General features: G+C 39.3%; 1 protein-coding gene across 7 annotated transcripts in view; it reads left to right on the top strand.

Moving 5' to 3' along the window:
- Nucleotides 1–15,208, top strand: part of mib1 (MIB E3 ubiquitin protein ligase 1) — an 87,789-nt gene extending 72,581 nt beyond the window's left edge. The window contains exons 16-22 of one of the 7 annotated variants that reach the window (XM_056264606.1): nt 5,034–5,215; nt 5,384–5,573; nt 5,665–5,743; nt 9,218–9,304; nt 12,545–12,616; nt 13,015–13,115; nt 14,923–15,208. In XM_056264606.1, coding sequence (XP_056120581.1) covers nt 5,034–5,215; nt 5,384–5,573; nt 5,665–5,743; nt 9,218–9,304; nt 12,545–12,616; nt 13,015–13,115; nt 14,923–15,063 — 852 coding nt within the window. In that variant the 3' untranslated portion in view covers nt 15,064–15,208. Of the gene's footprint in view, nt 1–5,033; nt 5,216–5,383; nt 5,574–5,664; nt 5,744–9,217; nt 9,338–12,457; nt 12,617–13,014; nt 13,116–14,922 lie in introns of all 7 variants that reach the window. The other 6 variants (XM_056264584.1, XM_056264601.1, XM_056264592.1 and 3 more) reach the window with 6 other exon arrangements.
- Nucleotides 15,209–20,752: the final 5,544 nt, after the last annotated feature.

The following is a 20,752-nucleotide window of genomic DNA, read 5'->3' as shown; positions in this document are numbered from 1 at the left end:
TGGGAGCCATCTTTTGGACATTCATCATATCGCATTGGTTTTCATTTCTTGTCATCAAACAGAGCCCTAATCTGTTTATTTTTTCAGTTACACATTCTACATTGATTAAAAAAGAAAAATCAAATGTGTTTTTATTTTATACAGAAATAAATAATCTATCATTCAGATGAGAATAAAGTTAGTGTTAGTTCAAATTTTAAGGAAAACAAATATATGATCTGAAATATAGCACATTCATTTAAAATTCATTCAGGTTCAATTACCAAACATACAATCTTAATGTAATTTAAAGCAAACAATACATTTAAAATATATGGGTTGTATGACTATTTTTTAATATAAAAAGATATATATCCAAAAAGACAAGGCCTAAAGTTTAACAAGGGTTAAACTCTTATCACTGTAACAGACACAATCACACACACAATCACACACACACACACACACACAAGTCAAATCACTTACATTTTACATGCAATATTGACTTTTTTTCTGTTTCAGCAGCGAAAATAGTTAAACAAAGATCACAGCAGAACCATCGCGCATCTCACAGCAACGCGTTCTCATTACTGAATGATTCAGCATTTTGAACGAATCGGTTGACTCAAAGATTCAATGACCAATCAATCCATAAACATCTATCTCATTCATGAATGACTCAGTCGTTCAAACGAATGAATCAATGACTCGCTCATTAAGACGGTCGCCTGGCGACACCTAATGACGGTTTAGTGTTATGTTTAAAAGTATCATTCTTTCCAACGATTGTTAATTAACTCATATTTGAAACATAAGCTATATTTATATATATACATACATATACACACACATACACAAAAATAAAATAAAAACACATTTGAAACGTGTTTGCTTACTAAATTGTGAGCTGAACGAAAGTTGCAGCAAATATCAGCAACAGGAGTCAAATTTCATTAATCACGAGAGTGAAGAGCTGACTGAAAAGATGATGACGGAATAGGCTATTTTATGTAAAAACGCCTATTTAAGCGAATCTGTCATTGTACTCTTTTATTGTTGTGTTTTCCGTGAAAAATAATAGACTATTGAACTCACAATTCAAGCAATCGGCCCCCGAAATTGCACTAATTTTAGTGACACTAAAAAGTATGCGGCTGCACTGGCATTCATAACGGTGCGCGTCCATGGCGACGAGCGAGCAGAACAGAGCGAACGTTTAGTTAATTTCTACTTCCATAGGAATTCATTCGAGCGCCACCATTTCAATGTCCGTGCGGACGTCCATATTATACTTTCGCTTTCAAGTTAGTGTTTTTAAACCCCCCAGCGGGAGGTTTACACAATTGGTTTACACAATCACACGTTGATTAACCGGTGGGAAAATATTCCCATAGTAACATCCCTAATATATAAATATATAAATTCAATAGGCCTACCTGATTTTGAACACAAGAGGGCAGTATAGCACTATATATGATTTGGATTATTATTATTTTTGACTAAACAACCATTCTGGCTGTTTTTAAACTTAAAAATAATTCTTAAATTGAAAAAAAGGAATAAAATGGGTTTAGTTCTAATATTTGTATAATTTTATATAAAAATAAATGGTGTATAATTACATTTTAGAAAGATATGAGACATGCCCTGATTCTTTTTTTGACATTATTGTCCTCGATCAGAGCCCTAATCTGTTTATTTTTTCAGTTACACATTCTACATTGATTAAAAAAGAAAAATCAAATGTGTTTTTATTTTATACAGAAATAAATAATCTATCATTCAGATGAGAATAAAGTTAGTGTTAGTTCAAATTTTAAGGAAAACAAATATATGATCTGAAATATAGCACATTCATTTATAATTCATTCAGGTTCAATTACCAAACATACAAATCTCAATGTAATTTAAAGCAAACAATACATTTAAAATACATGGGTTGTATGCTATTTTTTTTATATAAAAAGATATATATCCAAAAAGACAAGGCCTAAACTTTAACAAGGGTTAAACAATCACTGTAACAGACACAATCACACACACACACACACACACGTCAAATCACTTACATTTTAGATGCAATATTGACTTTTTTTTTCTGTTTCAGCAGCGAAAATAGTTAAACAAAGATCACAGCAGAACCATCGAGCATCTCACAGCAACGCGTTCTCATTACTGAATGATTCAGCATTTTGAACAAATCGGTTGACTCAAAGATTCAACGACCAATCCATAATCTGTCTCATTCATGAATGACTCAGCCGTTCGAACGAATCGTTTGAACGAATGAATCAATGACTCGCTCATTAAGACGGTCGCCTGGCGACACCTAATGACGGTTTAGTGATATTAAAAGTATCATTCTTTCCAACGATTGTTAATTAACTCATATTTGAAACATAAGCTATATATATATATATATATATATATACACACATATATATACACACACATATATATACACAAAAATAAAATAAAAACACATTTGAAGCGTGTTTGCTTACTAAATTGTGAGCGGAACGAAAGTTGCAGCAAATATCAGCAACAGGAGTCAAATTTCATTAATCACGAGAGTGAAGAGCTGACTGAAAAGATGATGACGGAATAGGCTATTTTATGTAAAAGCCCCTATTTAAGCGAATCTATCATTGTACTCTTTTGTTGTTGTGTTTTCCGTGAAAAATAATAGACTATTGAACTCACAATTCAAGCAATCGGCCCCGTTATTGCACTAATTTTAAAGTGACACTAAAAAGTATGCGGCTGCACTGGCATTCATAATGGTGCGCGTCCACTGCGACGAGCGAGCAGAACAGAGCGAACGTTTTTTAGTTCATTCCTACTTCCATAGGAATTCCCTCGAGCGCTCTGCACGTGGCCATTATCAATGTCCCGTATTTAAAAGCTCTCGGTCCTCAGTCACATACCAAATATATGTATAATGTATATATAAATATAATTTTGGACACAAGAGGGCAGTATGGCCCTATGTATAATTTTGTGTTTAAACTAAAAGAGCCACTCCCCCCCTCCCCACACAGACACAGACACACACGAATGGCAGGGTGCATTCTCTCTGTCAGAGGGAGAGGGAGAGAAAATTCTCAGAAACATCCACATTCAAACCAAAATATCTAACTTCCTCTTGGTCTGAGCTAATGACAGTTAATTAGAAAGTTGTCCGGCTTGATCTGAACCATATGCATACCTGTGTCTGTCGAGTTTCATGCAATTTCAAGCATGCTAAGAGTCTCAAAAGCATCAAACAAGAATATTAAAGTTTGATGTGTTGCCACGTCAACAGTATCTAAGATATCAATAATCCTTTCACAGGTCTACATCTGCCGTGTGTTTACATTATACACATAAAGTTTGAAGCAAATCGGGTAAAAATAAGAGGGTGATTTCAAAGCATTTAGGAAGTGACACACTTCCTGCTGCCAGTTGGTGGCGCTATAACTTTGACTCACAATAGTCACATCCATGTGATCGGGCTCTTACAACGAACACACTGTTGAAGTTTCATCAAGATCAGTTAATGTATGCAGTAGTTATGACACACTTCCTGTTTCACGTTTCTCGCCATAATTTTGTTTCCTCGCCACGGCCAAACCGTTCGAGATATCAAAAATCCCCTCGCAAACTTTCATCCTCAATGTCTTGACTTCATGCTGACCGAGTTTCGTGCCGTTTGTTTGAATTCTCTAGGAGGAGTATTTCACATTCCATTGCGTGTGTTTTACCAACAACCCTAAATAGCCGACTTCCTGTTGGGCTGGGGTAAAAAGTAAGAGTGTGAAGTATATATGAAACGAGGAGATCTACATGTGTACCGAGTTTCATATTATTACATGCAAGCGTGTTTGATTTATGGACCATGTTTTCGGACCCCGTTCCAGGGGGCGCTGTCGAGCCCCCCTGCCACGCCCGGGTACCAGCTTCAGCCCGGCCCTGATGGCCGCGGGTTCTGACATGTGTGCAAAGTTTCAGGAGTTTTTGAGCATGTTAAGGCCTCCAAAAGTGTCCAAAAGGTAGCAGAAAAATAATAATAATAATAATAATAATAATAAATAATCCTAAGGAAAACAATAGGGCCTTCGCCCTTTGGGCTTGGGCCCTAATAATAATAATAAATAATCCTAAGGAAAACAATAGGGCCTTCGCCCTTTGGGCTTGGGCCCTAATAAATTAGCACAGTTGTGGTGCTGAACGGACAGTGCACCAAACAAAAAATTGAGCAATGACTAATACTGAATGTCAATAGGAACAGATCCAGAGGCAACAGCGACTCTGCCTGACACAGCCATGGAACCATGACAAACAGAAAGTATCTATGAGAAAATGTATCATTTAAAGATCCACATGGCGGGCGGCAGTAATCCTGAAAAATTGCTGCCATCTTGAAATTTTATGTTGAAATTTCAAGTGGCTCGGACAATTTTCTTGTCAAGTGACCCATGGAGACAGCTCATGCCAATTTTCACGCTTGTATCATAAACTGAACGATTTTGCCAAACATAAGCACTTAGCCGCTCCACTATGTGTGTTGATCAATGTTTAATGATCTAAATTACATCTGTTCATCATATGAAGCGATTATGCTTCTTCAGAAGACTTGGATTACACCACTCAATTCATACAGATTATGGCTACAAGTAACTTTTTGAAGCTTCCAGGTTTTGGTTGCATGGGCTTGCGATGGAGGAACATAAATCTCTCAGGTTTCATTAAAAATGAAGGGAAGATGAAAAGAAGAGGTTTGGAACGACATGACGGAGAGTAAATTAGGAGGCCTAATGGTAAGAGAATCAGACTGGAAACCTGAAGGTGTGTGTGTGTTCACTGCTCCTAATGTGTGTGCACTAACTTGGATGGGTTAAATGAAGAGGACAAATTCACGTCATGTCACCTAGTTTTTAGTACCTAGTTCTCTGCATTGTTCTCATTTTAAAAGCGTAGTGTAATTATTCAAACTTCATGAGTAATTGTGAGTTTCTCTAACAGATAACCTATATTAATCTATAGTGTTTGACACTGTGGTTGCATCTTCACAGTTGATCATGGGACTGGGCACTCAGGGGGCTGAGAAGAAGAGCGCAGCTTCTATCGCTTGTTTTTTGGCGGCCAACGGAGCTGACCTCACCATCCGAAACAAGAAGGGCCAGTCTCCTCTGGACCTGTGCCCTGACCCCAGCCTCTGCAAGGCTCTAGCTAAATGCCACAAAGAGAAGACCAGGTATGAACGTCTGTTCCCAACCAGTAGGGGATCCATTGAAGCTTAGTTGAATTTGGCTCCATGATGTGTTTCCCTGCTATGTGTAACGGCTTTTCTCCATCTGCACTTTATATATTTGTATCTCGATCAATATTTTGTTCTCTCTCCCACTTACTCTCTTGCTCTCAGTGGGCAGGTTGGCTCCCGCAGCCCGTCTCTTAACAGTAATAATGAGACTCTCGAGGAATGCATGGTGTGCTCGGATATGAAAAGGGACACGCTTTTCGGCCCCTGCGGTCATATCGCCACATGCTCTCTCTGCTCGCCTCGTGTCAAGAAGTGTCTCATTTGCAAAGAACAGGTCCAGTCTAGAACCAAGGTATAGAAACCTTCCTCGCTAATTTCTTTTGTCCATGCACGTGTTCTTATGTGCCATAGTGCAGATGTGTTTTCTTTTTCTTCACCCACAGATTGAGGAGTGTGTGGTTTGCTCTGATAAAAAGGCAGCCGTCCTCTTCCAGCCCTGCGGTCACATGTGCGCTTGTGAGAGTAAGTCAGCTTTCTCTCTCTCTCTCTCCTCCCACACCACACCTCTTCTTTCATCACCCCGTGTGATTTGTCTCTCATCCAGCTAAAAAAGCTCGTTCTGTCATCTGACTTGTCAGAACGTCACATCACACATAACATGACTATGATACAGATAAAGGCATCTAGGTGTGCACACATAAGTTATGGGTGAATATGGAGTCATTTTTCACTCCATAATCAGAAGAAAATTAGCATTTTAGGACCATTTTATTAAATGTGACTATTTTATGGCATTTAAACCCAAAATTACCATTATTGTAATGCAGTTTTATTACTTAAAAATAAGTTATTTTCAGTTATGTATTTATTTTTTAAGTAAAACGTCTGCATTACAGTAATGGCAGCTTGGTGTCAAAATGCATTTATGAGTGTCACAATGCAACAAAAAAAAACCCGTAATACTAAAGCAGGCTTTTTCAGTATGTAAATGGCTTTTAAGTTAGGTTGAATCTAAGTGAATTGTCTGCTCTCAGCTTACTTCTCTCCTACCTGATCCCTTGAGTTTCATTCTCTCTAAATACATTCATCACATGTCAGCTAGACCTTCATTTTCAGTTTGGTGTTATTGCCAGTAATGTTGCAGCCTGTTCTGTTCAATGGGCATTTACTTTACTTTCTGAAGGTTAACAAGGTAGCTTAATCTTGTAAAGCCTGACATGAAAATTAAATAATGGCCAGAAATCTATTTTTTGAAATGGAACCGTTTTTAGAAGAAAAAAAAAAGTTTTTTTGTTGAGTTTCATTTTTGATACATCAAGTTTTTATGGCTCATATACTATAATAAGGAGATATGGACCCTGAGGAGGTAAAAAAGAAACAGCTCAATTTTATTCAGTTGCCCAAACTGAGCCAAAATATGCAATATTCCAGCCCTGCGGTCACATGTGCGCTTGTGAGAGTAAGTCAGCTTTCTCTCTCTCTCTCTCCTCCCACACCACACCTCTTCTTTCATCACCCCGTGTGATTTGTCTCTCATCCAGCAAATATAAGTATTTGCTAATATTTATATTGCAGAAAAGACAAAATTGCTATATGCTTGTAAAATCATAGCAAGATGTAGACTACTTTCATAAAATGCATATAAATATTCTCATAGTTCTCAATCTGTATCCTAATACAATTTCTTAGTAAGAAGATATTTCAATGCTTAGTTTTATGATAAAAAGTTATTTTCATATAATGGAATAGAGGGTTGTCAGTGTCGCAGTACCAACATTTCAGTAGTCGATACCAATACCAGTTCATTTTCTTGGTTCTCAGTACTAATTTTGGTACCAGAGCAAAAACAAATCAAATGTTGTCTCGTCCGTTGGTTATCAATGTCAATGATTGTAGTTTCTGATTCAATCGTGCATTTAAATAGGGTTGTCAATCCAGAAAGAAGAGCCTTCCCTTATGATCACTACGGCTGACAATCTCTAAAGCACAATGTCACTGAAAACTCTTTTTTTTTTAAATCGCTAGGACACATTTCTCAATACTTGGGTCACTTTTTCAAAACTCTTCACACGGTTCTCCTAAACAATTTTCATCTTCGCACAGCAGTTCCATTTCACATTCAAAATGCACTAATTCTATCAAAACACTTAATTCATGTCTCAAATCAAGTCACTCTCCCAGAACACTAGCAAAGGTTTTCGCCCAACAAACACACTTTGTCCGTCATAAAACAACAACCTAAAAACGTTAACAACAGGAACATTATACAATGTTTTCTTTATGAAAATGATCTATTCTTTATAATTCACTGCACATGTTTCAAATGTTCCCAAGTTTCCCCTTTCGAATGGATGGTAATGAATTTGAAAGGCTAACATCTGTGTAGGTGTTCAGCTATAACTAATTGCTTTGATAGTTTTACAGTTTTTAGATATATTTTTAATATGGTATTATTGTAGAAATGTAGCAAATGGCTGTCTTATTCAGTTTTGTATTATGTTAGGTTTTGAACTTAAGTTTAACATTTTTGAAAACGTATGTAAACGTAATGGCGCTTTTCCACTGCATGGTACGGTACAGCACGGTTCGGTACGGCACGCTTTGGCGCTTTTCCACTGCATGGTACGGCTCGCTTCGGCTCGCTTTAAATGGTACCACCTCTATCGAGGTTCCAAGTGTACCGTACCGATACTAAAATGTGACGTGAAAGCACTGCAGATCACTGATTGGTCAGACAGAATCGTCACTACCAGAGTCGTTGTATTTGCGAGACATCAAACCCGCTAGATTTAAATAGCCAGTAACAGCCACTGCTGTTCTTCACAAAGAACCGGCAAAAGTAATGATTATGAATATGTAAAATATAGCAAGGATATATTTTAATTGTTTATTAATAAACAAGTGTTTTCTTTGTCGGCTAAGATAAAGTTGACGATGCTGACTCGCGATCTTCAGTAGCCTAGTGAACGTGCCGGAGAGAAATGCACATTTCATAAGGATTACATAAGCAGAGAGCAGTCTGTAGTCTGTTTTCTTTCGTTTTGAATTGTTCTGTTTAAAAGTAGACATGTGAGGCAAGTAGGCTACCTTATATGCTGAGTTTCGGTTCATTTATGTGACGAGCTCCAGTTCACGCGCCGGCGCCTCCCGTTTCCTATCTATCGTCTGCTATATTTACATCTTATTTATCAAATCCAGGCAATTGGTTGATGAAACATTGATTAAAATTAAGATTCAGGTTAAAGAAAGGTTTTGTGCTTTTTGTTTGATGTCTCTGTGAAAGTTTTAAAGCATCTTAGTGCCGCTTTCAGAGCGCTCACATCCGTAACGGAGAACACGTCCATAACATTGTTTTTTCCTCATAAATGCGTACACGAAAAATCGAATAAAATAAAATGAATATTTCATGTAGGTTACTGTGGAGACTGAGAGCCAAGTCTTCTTCATCCGTTGGGTAGTATTACTTTGATTTGCACAGTGTAATTCACATAATCACTAAAAAATATTTTGCCTCCAAGTTTTTTTTTTTTTAAGCAATCAGAAATCTAGGGCACTGCTATAATCCCACCCACTTTGAAACGGTACTAACTGCAGTGGAAAAGCAAACCGAGCTAAAGCGAACCGAGCCGTGCCGCGCTGAGCCGAGTCGTACCACGCAGTGGAAAAGCGAACCGTACTGAGCCGTACCGAGCCGTACCAGCAGTGGAAAAGCGCCATAAACGTGCGAATTGGCCTGTAGGTGCATAGAGTTTGGTGGAATTTGTGTCTGTGTAAGAAGTGCATTCATGCAAATTGAAAGTAGTCATTGGAAGGGTTTTATGCTAAAGCAATAATAACTGATCCACAGTTTAGCCCTCATAAACTGCTGTTTTGTTCACTTTTGACTGACTTACTACATGCTAAAAGTATTGAACTATCAATGATCCAGTTGGCTTTATAGGATTAAGAAGCAAACCCACTTTGTGTGTGTCTGCGCATTTGTGTGTGTTCCCGCAGACTGCGCCAGCCTGATGAAAAAGTGTGTACAGTGTCGGGCCGTGGTGGAGCGCCGCACTCCCTTCGTTTCGTGCTGTGGAGGGAAAGGTATGGAGGATGCCACTGATGATGAGGACCTTAGTGAGTGAACTTCCACACGTTCCCGTTTTTTTATTTCTCTTTCCTCTCTCTCTTCCTACGTTCTCATGTCTCTCATGTTTGATATTTACGTTGGCTTGGGTTGGTGCTTCTCTGTTTCTATATCCACTCATTTCTCTCTCTCCATTGTTATGACTAATCTGTTATTTCCCAAATGTGTTTTCATGACTCCAATCAGACGCGTAGCCCCTCATCTTAATGTTTAATATCAACACCCTGGAATGAGCTTCGTAACTGCTCTGGAATGTCTTCGTAACATGCGCTGCAAGTTTCTAAGGATTTTTAGGAAGCCACTCCAAGCAGACGACTGAAAATGCATTCATTTTTCACAGAAAGCATAGAATATTTCTATAATTGGACACGCCAAAGGGGCTATGCAAGATTTATTTTAGTCCCATCTTTTTTTTTTCTTTTTTTTTGTTGTGATTCACTACTATTTGTTACAACATCATTCCTTTGTATGTGATCATGACACTGCCCATGTTTTTTTTTTATGTTGGTTTAGTTTGAGTTCAAAGGGATACTGGTGTAAGTTCACTTTTTTTTCTTAGTGTTTATTTATAGAGAGGAGGATCTGTTTCTTTTTAGCCTCGCTTAGATGTCCAACACATTCATCCACGCTGACATCTCTGCTGACCCTCAGACATGCTGATCCACAAACACACACACACACACACACACACACAGTCCAGTCAGCAGAGGAATGTAGCCTTTAGCTCTTATCTTGGTCTGTCTTTAGTGCCTGAGCTCTGTTTGTTGTAAGGCGCCACTTTTCCACACACACACACACACACAAGACCGAAGCAGCATCTCATATAGACCTAACACAGTCCGCCCCCCCTCCATGTAGACGAAGCAATGAGAGAGAAATGCCACCATAGATGGGATTCTCTCCTGCTTCAGTCACTTTGAAGACTAAAGCACTTCAATCCCCACATACAAGAGGCTCCTCGCTCTAAAAGTGGCCGCGATAAACTGGCATCTGAAGGCTGTGGCCAATTACATGCCGAGAACTTTAATTTCTACCGAAGGGAACTTGAATATGAACGCCGGAAACATCCACTAATCATGCTGTTGGACAGATTCTACATCATTTTTGGAGAGAAAGAGTGGGGGGACTGTGAAATGATCCAGTGTTGTTAGCCGACCCCTGAAGCCAAGAAATGTTTCTCACTATGCCACCATTAATTTCCCATTTAGCGAATATCCATCTAATTTTTTCCAACTTGTCAGGCTCAAAATTAACCAGTCTGTCTTCTTTCACACTAATCCATCATAAAAATCTCCCTTTCAGGCCTCTCAACGCCCATGGTCTCTAAAACCTTTGCTTTAAATGTTTTTACTCTGAATGAAAACCTTAAAATTAGGGATGCACGATACCATATTACTATTATTAGAAATGTTTAAATATCCTCCTATTTTTACATTTAGATTACCTTTGCCATCATATAACTCTCGCTTAAAAATAACTTAATCTTCAGCAAATCTCTAAATGAGTATTTTACCTGATTCGGATAATCAGCTCTTTAGGTGAGAGCTTCATGAACTGAGTGTGTCAGATAAGAGAGACATGTGAACTGTGCAGAACGGTGGGTCCCCAGGACCAGGATTGAACCACTGGTGTAGAATTTTCCATTTATTGATTATGATTTGATCTTATTCTCTCACCCTCTTGCAGTCCCAGATGTATTTGACTTCTGTGGAACACAAAGATTGGTCCTACTTTTTATTGAGTGTCTACTAACATTTGTTACTAACATGTACTAACATTTAAATAAAATAAAATAAAAAACACTATTTTACAGTGTCCTTCTTACATAGTAATAACAGTAAATTATGCATAATTACAACCAATAATAATATAACATTCAACCAAACCCTAATCCTACCCAAACCCATGTAAGTACATGTAGTTGCTTAATATTACTCTGTACTTAAAAATGTAATTACAATGTAACAATGACACCTTAAAATAGTGTAACTAAAGATTTTATCCAATATTCATGTTGTTGTTTCAAGCATGTTGTTACATTGTTATATTTTAAAAATGCCTGCATGCAGTTACATCTGTGATTACATCTATAATTACAATGTTAACATATCCCACCTCAATAGCAGCACATTTGTTTTGCAATACATTTTGGTTACACTTTATTTTAATTTGTCCTTGTTAATGTAATTATACATTTAAGTACTGAGTAATATTCATTAACTACATGTACCTTTCTAAAGGGGAAGGTTTGTTACTTAACTTAATATAATACAGTAAGTACAATGTAAAATAGTGTTACCTTTTTATATAAAGTACATAGTTGTTAAAGACCCCTAATATAAAGTGTGACCCAAAGGTTTTTAGAAAAATAATCCATCTCTTGAGTCCATATAATACAAGTAAATGGGACCGTCAATGTTGACGCTTCAAAAATGATACAAAACAAACACAATGGTAACCCATAGGATCCCAGTGGCTGAATCAATGTCTTCTGAAGCAAAATGATAGGTGGGCGTGAGAAAAATACTAATATTAATATTTGAAACTTTTTAAACCATAAACCATCGCTTCTGGCCAACTGTCCTCTACGCTTCTTGCGTAACTTCTCCTGCGAGCTTGGCCGGAAGTGATTGTTTAAAGTTTAAAATATTCGAATTTTCCGATACACCTTTTTTTGCTTTAGAAAGCATTGATTCATCCACTAGGGTCATGTTCGATATTGGTGTTTTTAAAGCTGTCCCATCCACTTGCATTATAAGATCTCACAGAGATGGATTATTTTCCTAAACATCTTTGTATCCATCTTGCGTAATGAACGTCATACATCTGGGATAGCATGAGGGTAAGCAAATAAGATCATTTTCATTTTTGTGTAGTATCCTTTTAACATGGAAGTAATTATCGACTATCAGGCCGAATTTTAATATCAGTGCATCCCTACTTAAAAGCTTTCTTTTATGATAGTGATTTTCGTCACTTCTGCAGAATTGCTGTGGAGGATAGTCCTGCAGCCATAATTGGATAGCTTGATGAACAAGCCCTCCCATGTGTCAAATACTTGCGTTAACTTGCTCTTCCCTTTGCTCCCTCTAATGAATATTTATAACTAGCGTATACCACAGGCCAGGCTGAATTGGCCCCTGAGCCAACAGCAGGGGTACGTGCAATACGTAACACTGTGGCTGGTTGCTTCTCAGCAGGGAGCTCTAACTCATTGGCAGGGGGGTCGCAGGATCTTCTCCAGCCCAACAATCTGGCACTAAGTTGGTGTAAGTATTCTATTAATCACCCCCAAGTTCTTCCTGCCTCAACTTCTGCCTGCTCCTTTGGGCTCAAAGTCCCTATCTCCACCCCAGCATACGCCATTCTCACTGGCCCACACTTTACGAATTAAAGTAGCCGTCAAGTGGGACCATAAGCCTGCTTGCGGCCTGCTGCGATTCAGTGCTATGGGCTGATTTCACACCACAGTGCCCCATATACGCCATGTAAAGTATTAGAACAGGCACAAAACTTCTAGAATCAAGCTATTCCTCTGTAAAATTTGCCTAGTTAGAAGACTCTGCGGTCTGCAAATGCAGAGGCCCAGGGGTCCACTTTCACCAACTTCATGATTAACTGTTGAGCCGCTGAAACTTTTCTCAATGGCCCCTGCTTTGCTTTTCAGCCAGTGGAAATATCCCAGCCATGCAGAGGGACAAAGACAACACTAATGTCAATGCAGATGTGCAGAAGTTACAGCAGCAACTGCAGGATATCAAAGAGCAGGTGAGCGTTGCAGTTTGAAGCGATTCACTCGTTTCCTTGATGCATCAAGAACAAACCCTGCCGATCTTTAGTTGTCAAAAAGTACTGACTTCGGTAGCAAGTCGGTTCTGGAATCTTAAAAATGTGACGATACCAGCATTTCCCTCTAGCATTTTGAGCGCTGTTGAACGGATTCTTAAACATCTCTGATTGGCCATTGTGTTGACGTGCTCAACATACAGTCTGTGATTGGCCGTTGTGTTGACGTGCTCAACATACAGTCTGTGATTGGCCGTTGTGTTGAAGTGCTCAACATACAGTCTGTGATTGGCCGTTGTGTTGACGTGCTCAACATACATGTCTGTGATTGGCCATTGTGCTGACGTGCTCAACATACATGTCTGTGATTGGCCATTGTGCTGACGTGCTCAACATACATGTCTGTGATTGGCAGTTGTGTTGACGTGCTCAACATACATGTCTGTGATTGGCCATTGTGTTGACGTGCTCAACATACATGTCTGTGATTGGCCATTGTGCTGACGTGCTCAACATACATGTCTGTGATTGGCCATTGTGTTGACGTGCTCAACATACAGTCTGTGATTGGCCGTTGTGTTGACGTGCTCAACATACAGTCTGTGATTGGCCGTTGTGTTGACGTGCTCAACATACAGTCTGTGATTGGCCGTTGTGTTGACGTGCTCAACATACATGTCTGTGATTGGCCATTGTGTTGACGTGCTCAACATACATGTCTGTGATTGGCCATTGTGCTGACGTGCTCAACATACATGTCTGTGATTGGCCATTGTGCTGACGTGCTCAACATACATGTCTGTGATTGGCAGTTGTGTTGACGTGCTCAACATACATGTCTGTGATTGGCCATTGTGTTGACGTGCTCAACATATATGCCTGTGATTGGCTACAATGATCATCAATGACATCTTTGGCACTCTCCACAGAGCGCTTACACAGATACACATGAGAACGTTTAAAAGCAGCGCACCCGCTGATAGATGCAGCTTTCAAACGCTCCCGTGTGTATTTGTGTAAAGCACAATGGCCAATCACAGACATATATGTTGAACGCATCAACACAATGGCCAGTCAGAGACATATATGTTGAGCGTGTGAACACATTGGCCAATCACAGACACATATGTTAAGCACGTCAACACAATGGCCAATCAGAGGTGTTTAAGAATCCGTTCAACAGCGCTCAAAATGCTAGAGGGAAACACTGGTATCGACACATTTTTAAAATTACAGTACCGACTTGGTACCAAAGTCGGTACTTTTGACAACTCTACTTTTGAATCGTGAATTGTTTGTCGGTCAATAATCGGTTTAAAATTCCAACATTTAATGATCGCAATCCTGTATCATTCAGTTTTTTTAAATATATGAACATTACATTAGTTAGACATGCCAATTAACAGACTTCACGCTCGTTCACGCTCTAATACGCACAGAATTGTAAAAAATCCGCCTTTGACAAGTTTTCACATTCCCACAGTCTATGTCTTAAGTGAGCGTAAACGTGTGTTAGGTCTTAAAGTGACAGCAGCCTAATTCTGTCTGTATTCTTAATGTTAATCAAACAACAAAAGAAAAACGGAATCACTGCTCTTGACTGAACAACTTTTGTAGCTTTCTGTAAGTCCAATTAACACAGTGAGGACTATGCAGGGTTTTATTTTGCATTTGATTTATTCAATTTCAATTGTAAAATTTCACTGGCATCTAAAGTTACAACGTTTCCACTTTTTTCCAGCCAAAAAAAAAAAAAATTACTAATTTAACATGTTTGCCTTCCACTTAGACCATGTGCCCCGTGTGTCTGGATCGCCTAAAAAACATGATCTTCATGTGCGGTCACGGCACTTGTCAGCTTTGCGGAGACCGAATGAGCGAGTGCCCCATCTGCCGCAAGGCCATCGAACGTCGCATCCTGCTTTACTAGAGCGCCAGGCCAGCGCAAACCTCCCTGTTTCTCAGCCACAAGTCTGTGCTGCTGCTCTCATAAGCACCTTTCCTGTATCCGCAAGGCTCTCCGTGTCTCACGCTAAGCTAAGAGACATCAGTGTTACGCCATCCATCTTTTATTTGATCTTTGAACCTTCGGTTTTCTGTTTGCTTGGATTATGTTCACCACGAGGAGGAAGAAACTTGCTTAACTACTCCCATCTTGCCATTTTATTCATGCAGGTGCCCGCATTTTTCTGCCGCGAGTAGCTCAGCTCCACCTACAAGACGTGAACTGACACTGTCAGGGTCTGCTAATGTTTCATGTTTTTTATTATGTCAGTGTATTATGCTTATATATCCTGATGCAAACAGTTGAATCTACAGTATCTGGGGTGAATTTAGGACACGACTGAACTCTAAGAGTCCTACTGAAGCTTTGGAAATTCATTTTGAAATCTCATTTTTGTGTGACGTAGCGTTCAGTTCCAAATAACGTGTAAGAGCATCTGCATTTACTTGTCCTGTCCGAACAGTGGAATAAAAAAAAACCATTCACTTTTTTAGCAGTACTGTTAGTATAACATTGCATGTTCCTCTCTTGAATTGCTGCTGTACTACAGTATATACACAGAGTATTATTGTCAAACCCATGGTGGTGATTGGCTCGTCATCCGATCAATAGGGGAAAGTGCATGCTTTCCATGCAACTGATCCCTGTCGTCTTTAAAAGGATGTTCATTTGCTTAACAAGCATCATTATTGGATTGTTCTCCAGCAGTCTTGCTTTATGCACCATATTGTCTCGCTAGATATTTAACACAGAAAGGATTCGAAAAAGAAACCGCCGGTCTCGTGCCATTGTTCCAAAAACGTGAAGATGTTTCATTACCTTTTGGGAATAAGATGCTGTTATACCAGTTAATTTATGTATTTTTACCTTTTTCCACTGAATCTCGATGACTTGGAATATACTATAGAATATCCACGCAAGCTATACATGTTAAGTGGGGCCTTACTTTAATTAGGCCACAAGAAAGCCTGATCAAAAATGATTTGTAGCTGAGGACTGTTCATCAAAATAGTCTTTCATTGACAATTTGGCATCTTTCTGTGCTTGTCAAAATATGTTTTGAAGACCTGTATTTCCCCCCTGTTTCCTGTTCCCATCACGGAGGTCTAAAGTTACTTCTACTGTTGTTTGATGGCATGTTTCATTACAGTGTGACTCAACACAGTTTTACTGGAAGCAAAAGTAGTTTCATACTTTACCTTTTAAAGAGTTGTATAATTTTTCACATATTTCGTGATCTTTTTTTTTTTTGTCAGTATCAGTTTCTTTGTGTCATTTTAACACTAAAAAGTAGATGCACAAATATACCTTAATGGTAGAATGGTTTTGTCATGGTATTTTGTACCTTATTTTCAGTACACAAAAAACTGCCCTGGTTTAAACAAAACATACTTTTTTTTGAATGAACGAATGAATGTTTAATGTATGATGTACAACATTTATCATAGGAGAAATTCCTTTTGCCCTGTATTGAAATTTGCTTTGAATATGCATTGCCGAATAAAGATCTAACAAAATGGAGCACGGTACTTTGCAAAAGATATTGCACTTTCATCTTTAATTATGACTCTAAATGTCGCTTCAGTTGTCACCATCACATTTGAATTTAATGGTACACAATATAACTTTTTTTTTCTTTCAAAATTTAAATACATCAATCCTTCTTCCAAAACGTGTCTTTTTCTTGCCCTGATTCACTTTATAAGTGTTTATATTTTAGACCTGTCGGGATGGTTTTTCGCGGGAAATTGCATTCATAACCATAAGATCTACTCTTCAGCACAACGGTAACCATAAAAACGTCAAATTCTTTTAAATGTCGAACGTAAGACACGAAACGAGCGGTTTGTGTGAGAAAACGAACAGTATTTATATTGTTTTTACCTCTTGTAACGCACAGACCGAAGCGCCGGCGCCCTCAGATCACTTGGACGTGGCTGTGGTTACAAGAGGTAAAAACGATATAAATACTGTTCGTTTTCTCACACAAACCGCTCGTTTCGTGTCTTACGCCGCCTTCACACTGGCAGTTGAAATCAGCTCCGATACAGCGCCGAAACGACCGGAAGTCATTCATTTCCTATGGAGATTCGCAGACCGCATGCGAATGGGTCCGAAACGGGTCCGACCGAGTGCGGTGCGAAGAAAATCGTGTCCGTTGGTCATCCGGATGCGTTCAAAAAATTGAACTCTTGCGAAAAGCTACGAACGGTTCCTATCCGACAATTCCAGCGGAAGTTAGCGTTGCTATGATACTGATAAACAAACCTGAATTCTTATCGTTTAAAATCATTATTTATTTTATTAAAAGTTAAGTTGTCATGTCATTTTTTTATTTTCATGATTTGCTAACGTTATTAGGGCAGTTAATACAATTAAATTGTAGGCAGACATCGAACTAAATGTGATATAGTGGTATAAATTATACCACTATATCAAATTTTTTAGCCGACCTGACATGTCAACGTCCTGAGCAACTTTCCTCACGCCGCAGCCTTCCTATTAATATCTCTATAACCCTCATCAGAGAGATCATACAGAACTGACAGAATCAACCTTTCTAATCTCTCCGCCATTTTTGTTCTACCCGCTTCCGACGCTTTTCATTGTGTAGTACGACGTCCGTTGGGTCCGTATTGCGTATTACGGAGCTGATTTCATCTGCCAGTGTGAAGGCGGCGTTAGGCCATTAATGTATGCTTACATTTACGAGTCATTAGCAGTTCCGCATCACAATCCGTACACGAAAACTCGCTTCCGGGCACGTAAAACGTCAGTGCGATCCTTACCGGATTAGACCAATGAACTTTTGCTGTGTCATTTACTGGGGGAGGGTCTTATCTTCGTTTCTTAGCTTTGATTGGTTTATTTTTGGCCTATGAAATGCTCATAAATGGTGATTTGCTTGAGGCTGTGCTGGGTGGGGAACTATGTTACGCGTCACAAGATTCCGTACAGTCATTGTTGGGAGCGTAACATGAAACCGTACGATGAGGCATCATGATTGCCTCATCGTGCAGGGTGTCTTATAGTAGGTAGATTTCATTATGACACAATTTACTTCACATTTGACTCTTTTGTTGACTTTAAAGTCCTTACATCGCTGATCTGCAAAATATTGTTCATAACGAAAAATGGCGCGTTCAGTCACCGCAGGTCGTTTCCAAGACCTCGTGAACATAGTTTTTAAACCGCCGTTTAAAATGGGGTTTTATTAACCTTATAACACACATTTTAGGTTAAAAATGTTCAACACCAATAACCATTACGTTTAACTTCAATACTATAGACCACATGACCAAAACTTCATTCATTTCATTTGCTGACTCTTTTCCCTCTTTCACCGGAGTCTACGCGAGATCCCTGCCCACCGCCATTTTTAAATATCACTCGGGTGTCATTGTATTTTCCGCTGAAATGTCGTCTTCAAAGGGCGTGGACTTCGACAATGCGTGAAGATCAAAGATGACAAAACACAGTTTCCAAAGGTATATTTAACTTCATTTGACCTGGAAGTGATTCATTGTACATTTGATTCAAAGGGTCACTGTACGGATTCATGTTATGGAAGCGCCGCTGTACGGATTGTGATGCGGAACTGCTAAATCATGTTTAATTTGGACTTCTCTGTGCGTGCTCTTTGAGGTGGTGACCATAGACCTCCATTATATGACTGACAGACAAGAACGGTTTGACCTAAAAATATCAAAATTGAAACTACTGCGGAAACAAAGACACCTACATCTTGGATGCCCTTGAGGTAAGCTAAAACATATCAAAAATTAATTTCAAAGTGAACTATCCCTTTAACAGGGCTTTCCCTTCACTCAAAAACACACAATTAATAGGTACACAACATTTATTCTCCTGATCCTGGCATATGCAAAGCATGCTGGGAACTAAAAATCCCCCGCCCATTTTCTGTCAATGCAACAAAAATCATTCACGGAATCCTAAAACAAATGGATTGAGTACACTTCTGTTTGAAATGTATTGGATTGAACACAATGAAATTAAGTTAGGACAAAATGTATAGCAATTGTGTTGCTGTAGCTCATTTTTATTAAGTAATTTGAACGAGCAGCACAAATAAATGTTTTCCAGTGCAGGCGAGTAAGGTATTTTATTGAACATATAAGTTGCAATATGTAGCTCTCTAAGAGGTTCATTGTAAACATTATGGGTTGTGAAGGGTCGTTTCATTATGGCTGTTAGCGCTGCACTGGAATTTATTTTCAAGGAAGTGTCGTGTCTATTATTGGGTATAGCTTCAGTATCTTCAGATCCCTCTTCTGAAAACCCGCCGATCCTCGATTCTGGCATAGTACGTTAATAGTGATTTAGTGATAACATCTGAAATGTCATCTTCTTGTTAATATCCCACATGCCGCACAAGTGTTTTGAGATTGGATTGAGAAAAGAGCTTAATGGAGCTGATTATAGAAATGGGCGTCAGTGGGGTGTGCTGACATGTAGTTGGCCATCCTTCATCCTGACTGTGGCCTTTGCACCCAAGAGTGTCTGTTTTGTTTAGGATGTGGAATGTTGTATTGACACCTCTGATTTAATCTGATCATACACTATGTACAAAAGTCTTTAGTGTGCGAAAAGGTTTTTTTTAATGTTTCTGAAAGAAGCCTCTTATGCTCACCAAAGCTGCATTTCTTTGATCAAAATACAGAAAAAAACAGTAATATTATGAAATTTGAAATAACTTTTTGAATATATTTTAAAATGTAATGTATTCCTGTGATCAAAGCTGAATTTCCAGCATCATTACTCCAGTCTTCAGTATCGCAACACATTCTCATCCCAAGGCGTCATCTAACTGACACTTTTGACCATGCGTCAACATGCCGACGCACATGGTACCCTTTAAAGGCCAATTTATACTTCTGCGTCGAGTGTACGCCGTAGTGTACGGCGTAGGCTACGCACGTAGGCGACGGCGTCATGAGCATTTATACTTCTGCGTTTAGGTCTGCGTTGCTCTGCAGTACAGCGCCGAAACGCTAGTTGGCGGCGGAGGGTTTTAATGTTCCACTGTGTTTAGATTCCTCGCGGCAAGAAGAAGAAGATTCCTCGCGGCTGTTTTGAGTTTAGGTTACTACAAGCAATGGCGACTGAAAGAGAGCAGATCATGTTGGAGTTGGAGTTTATCGAGGTGGAAAAGGTAAATTTTTAGTTTTTTTAACAGTTTCGCTGTACTTAGAATTTAAAAATGGCGGGCGGTGCAGAAGAACACGCCGGAAATGCATAGGAGGAAACGCGATGCTACCAAGCCGACCAATCACAGATCTTGCGGTCCGCGTCGTCGCGACGTGTAGTTACATTTTTGAGGAGGTGCGCGTCAGGTTACGGCGAAGGGTACGGCGTATGGTACGCGTCTGTGCGTATGCTACGCCGTACCTACTGCGCGCACCCGACGCAGAAGTATAAATTGGCCTTAAGCCCCGTTCACACTACACGCGACCAAGCGACGCGATACCATTCATTTCAATGGGGAGCTGGCGATTTCCGGCGACACGCGCGACAGCGACCGTTGGCGACCGGATGGGGCGTGTCTGGTGACGCGACAAAGTTGAGATCTGTTTAACTTTATGCAAATGAGGAG

Source organism: Rhinichthys klamathensis, unplaced genomic scaffold (assembly GCF_029890125.1).
Source record: "Rhinichthys klamathensis goyatoka isolate OS25496 unplaced genomic scaffold, OSU_Roscu_1.1 h1tg000011l_1, whole genome shotgun sequence".
Classification (NCBI taxonomy): Eukaryota; Metazoa; Chordata; class Actinopteri; order Cypriniformes; family Leuciscidae; genus Rhinichthys; species Rhinichthys klamathensis.
This window is presented reverse-complemented; position numbering and strand designations above follow the sequence as displayed.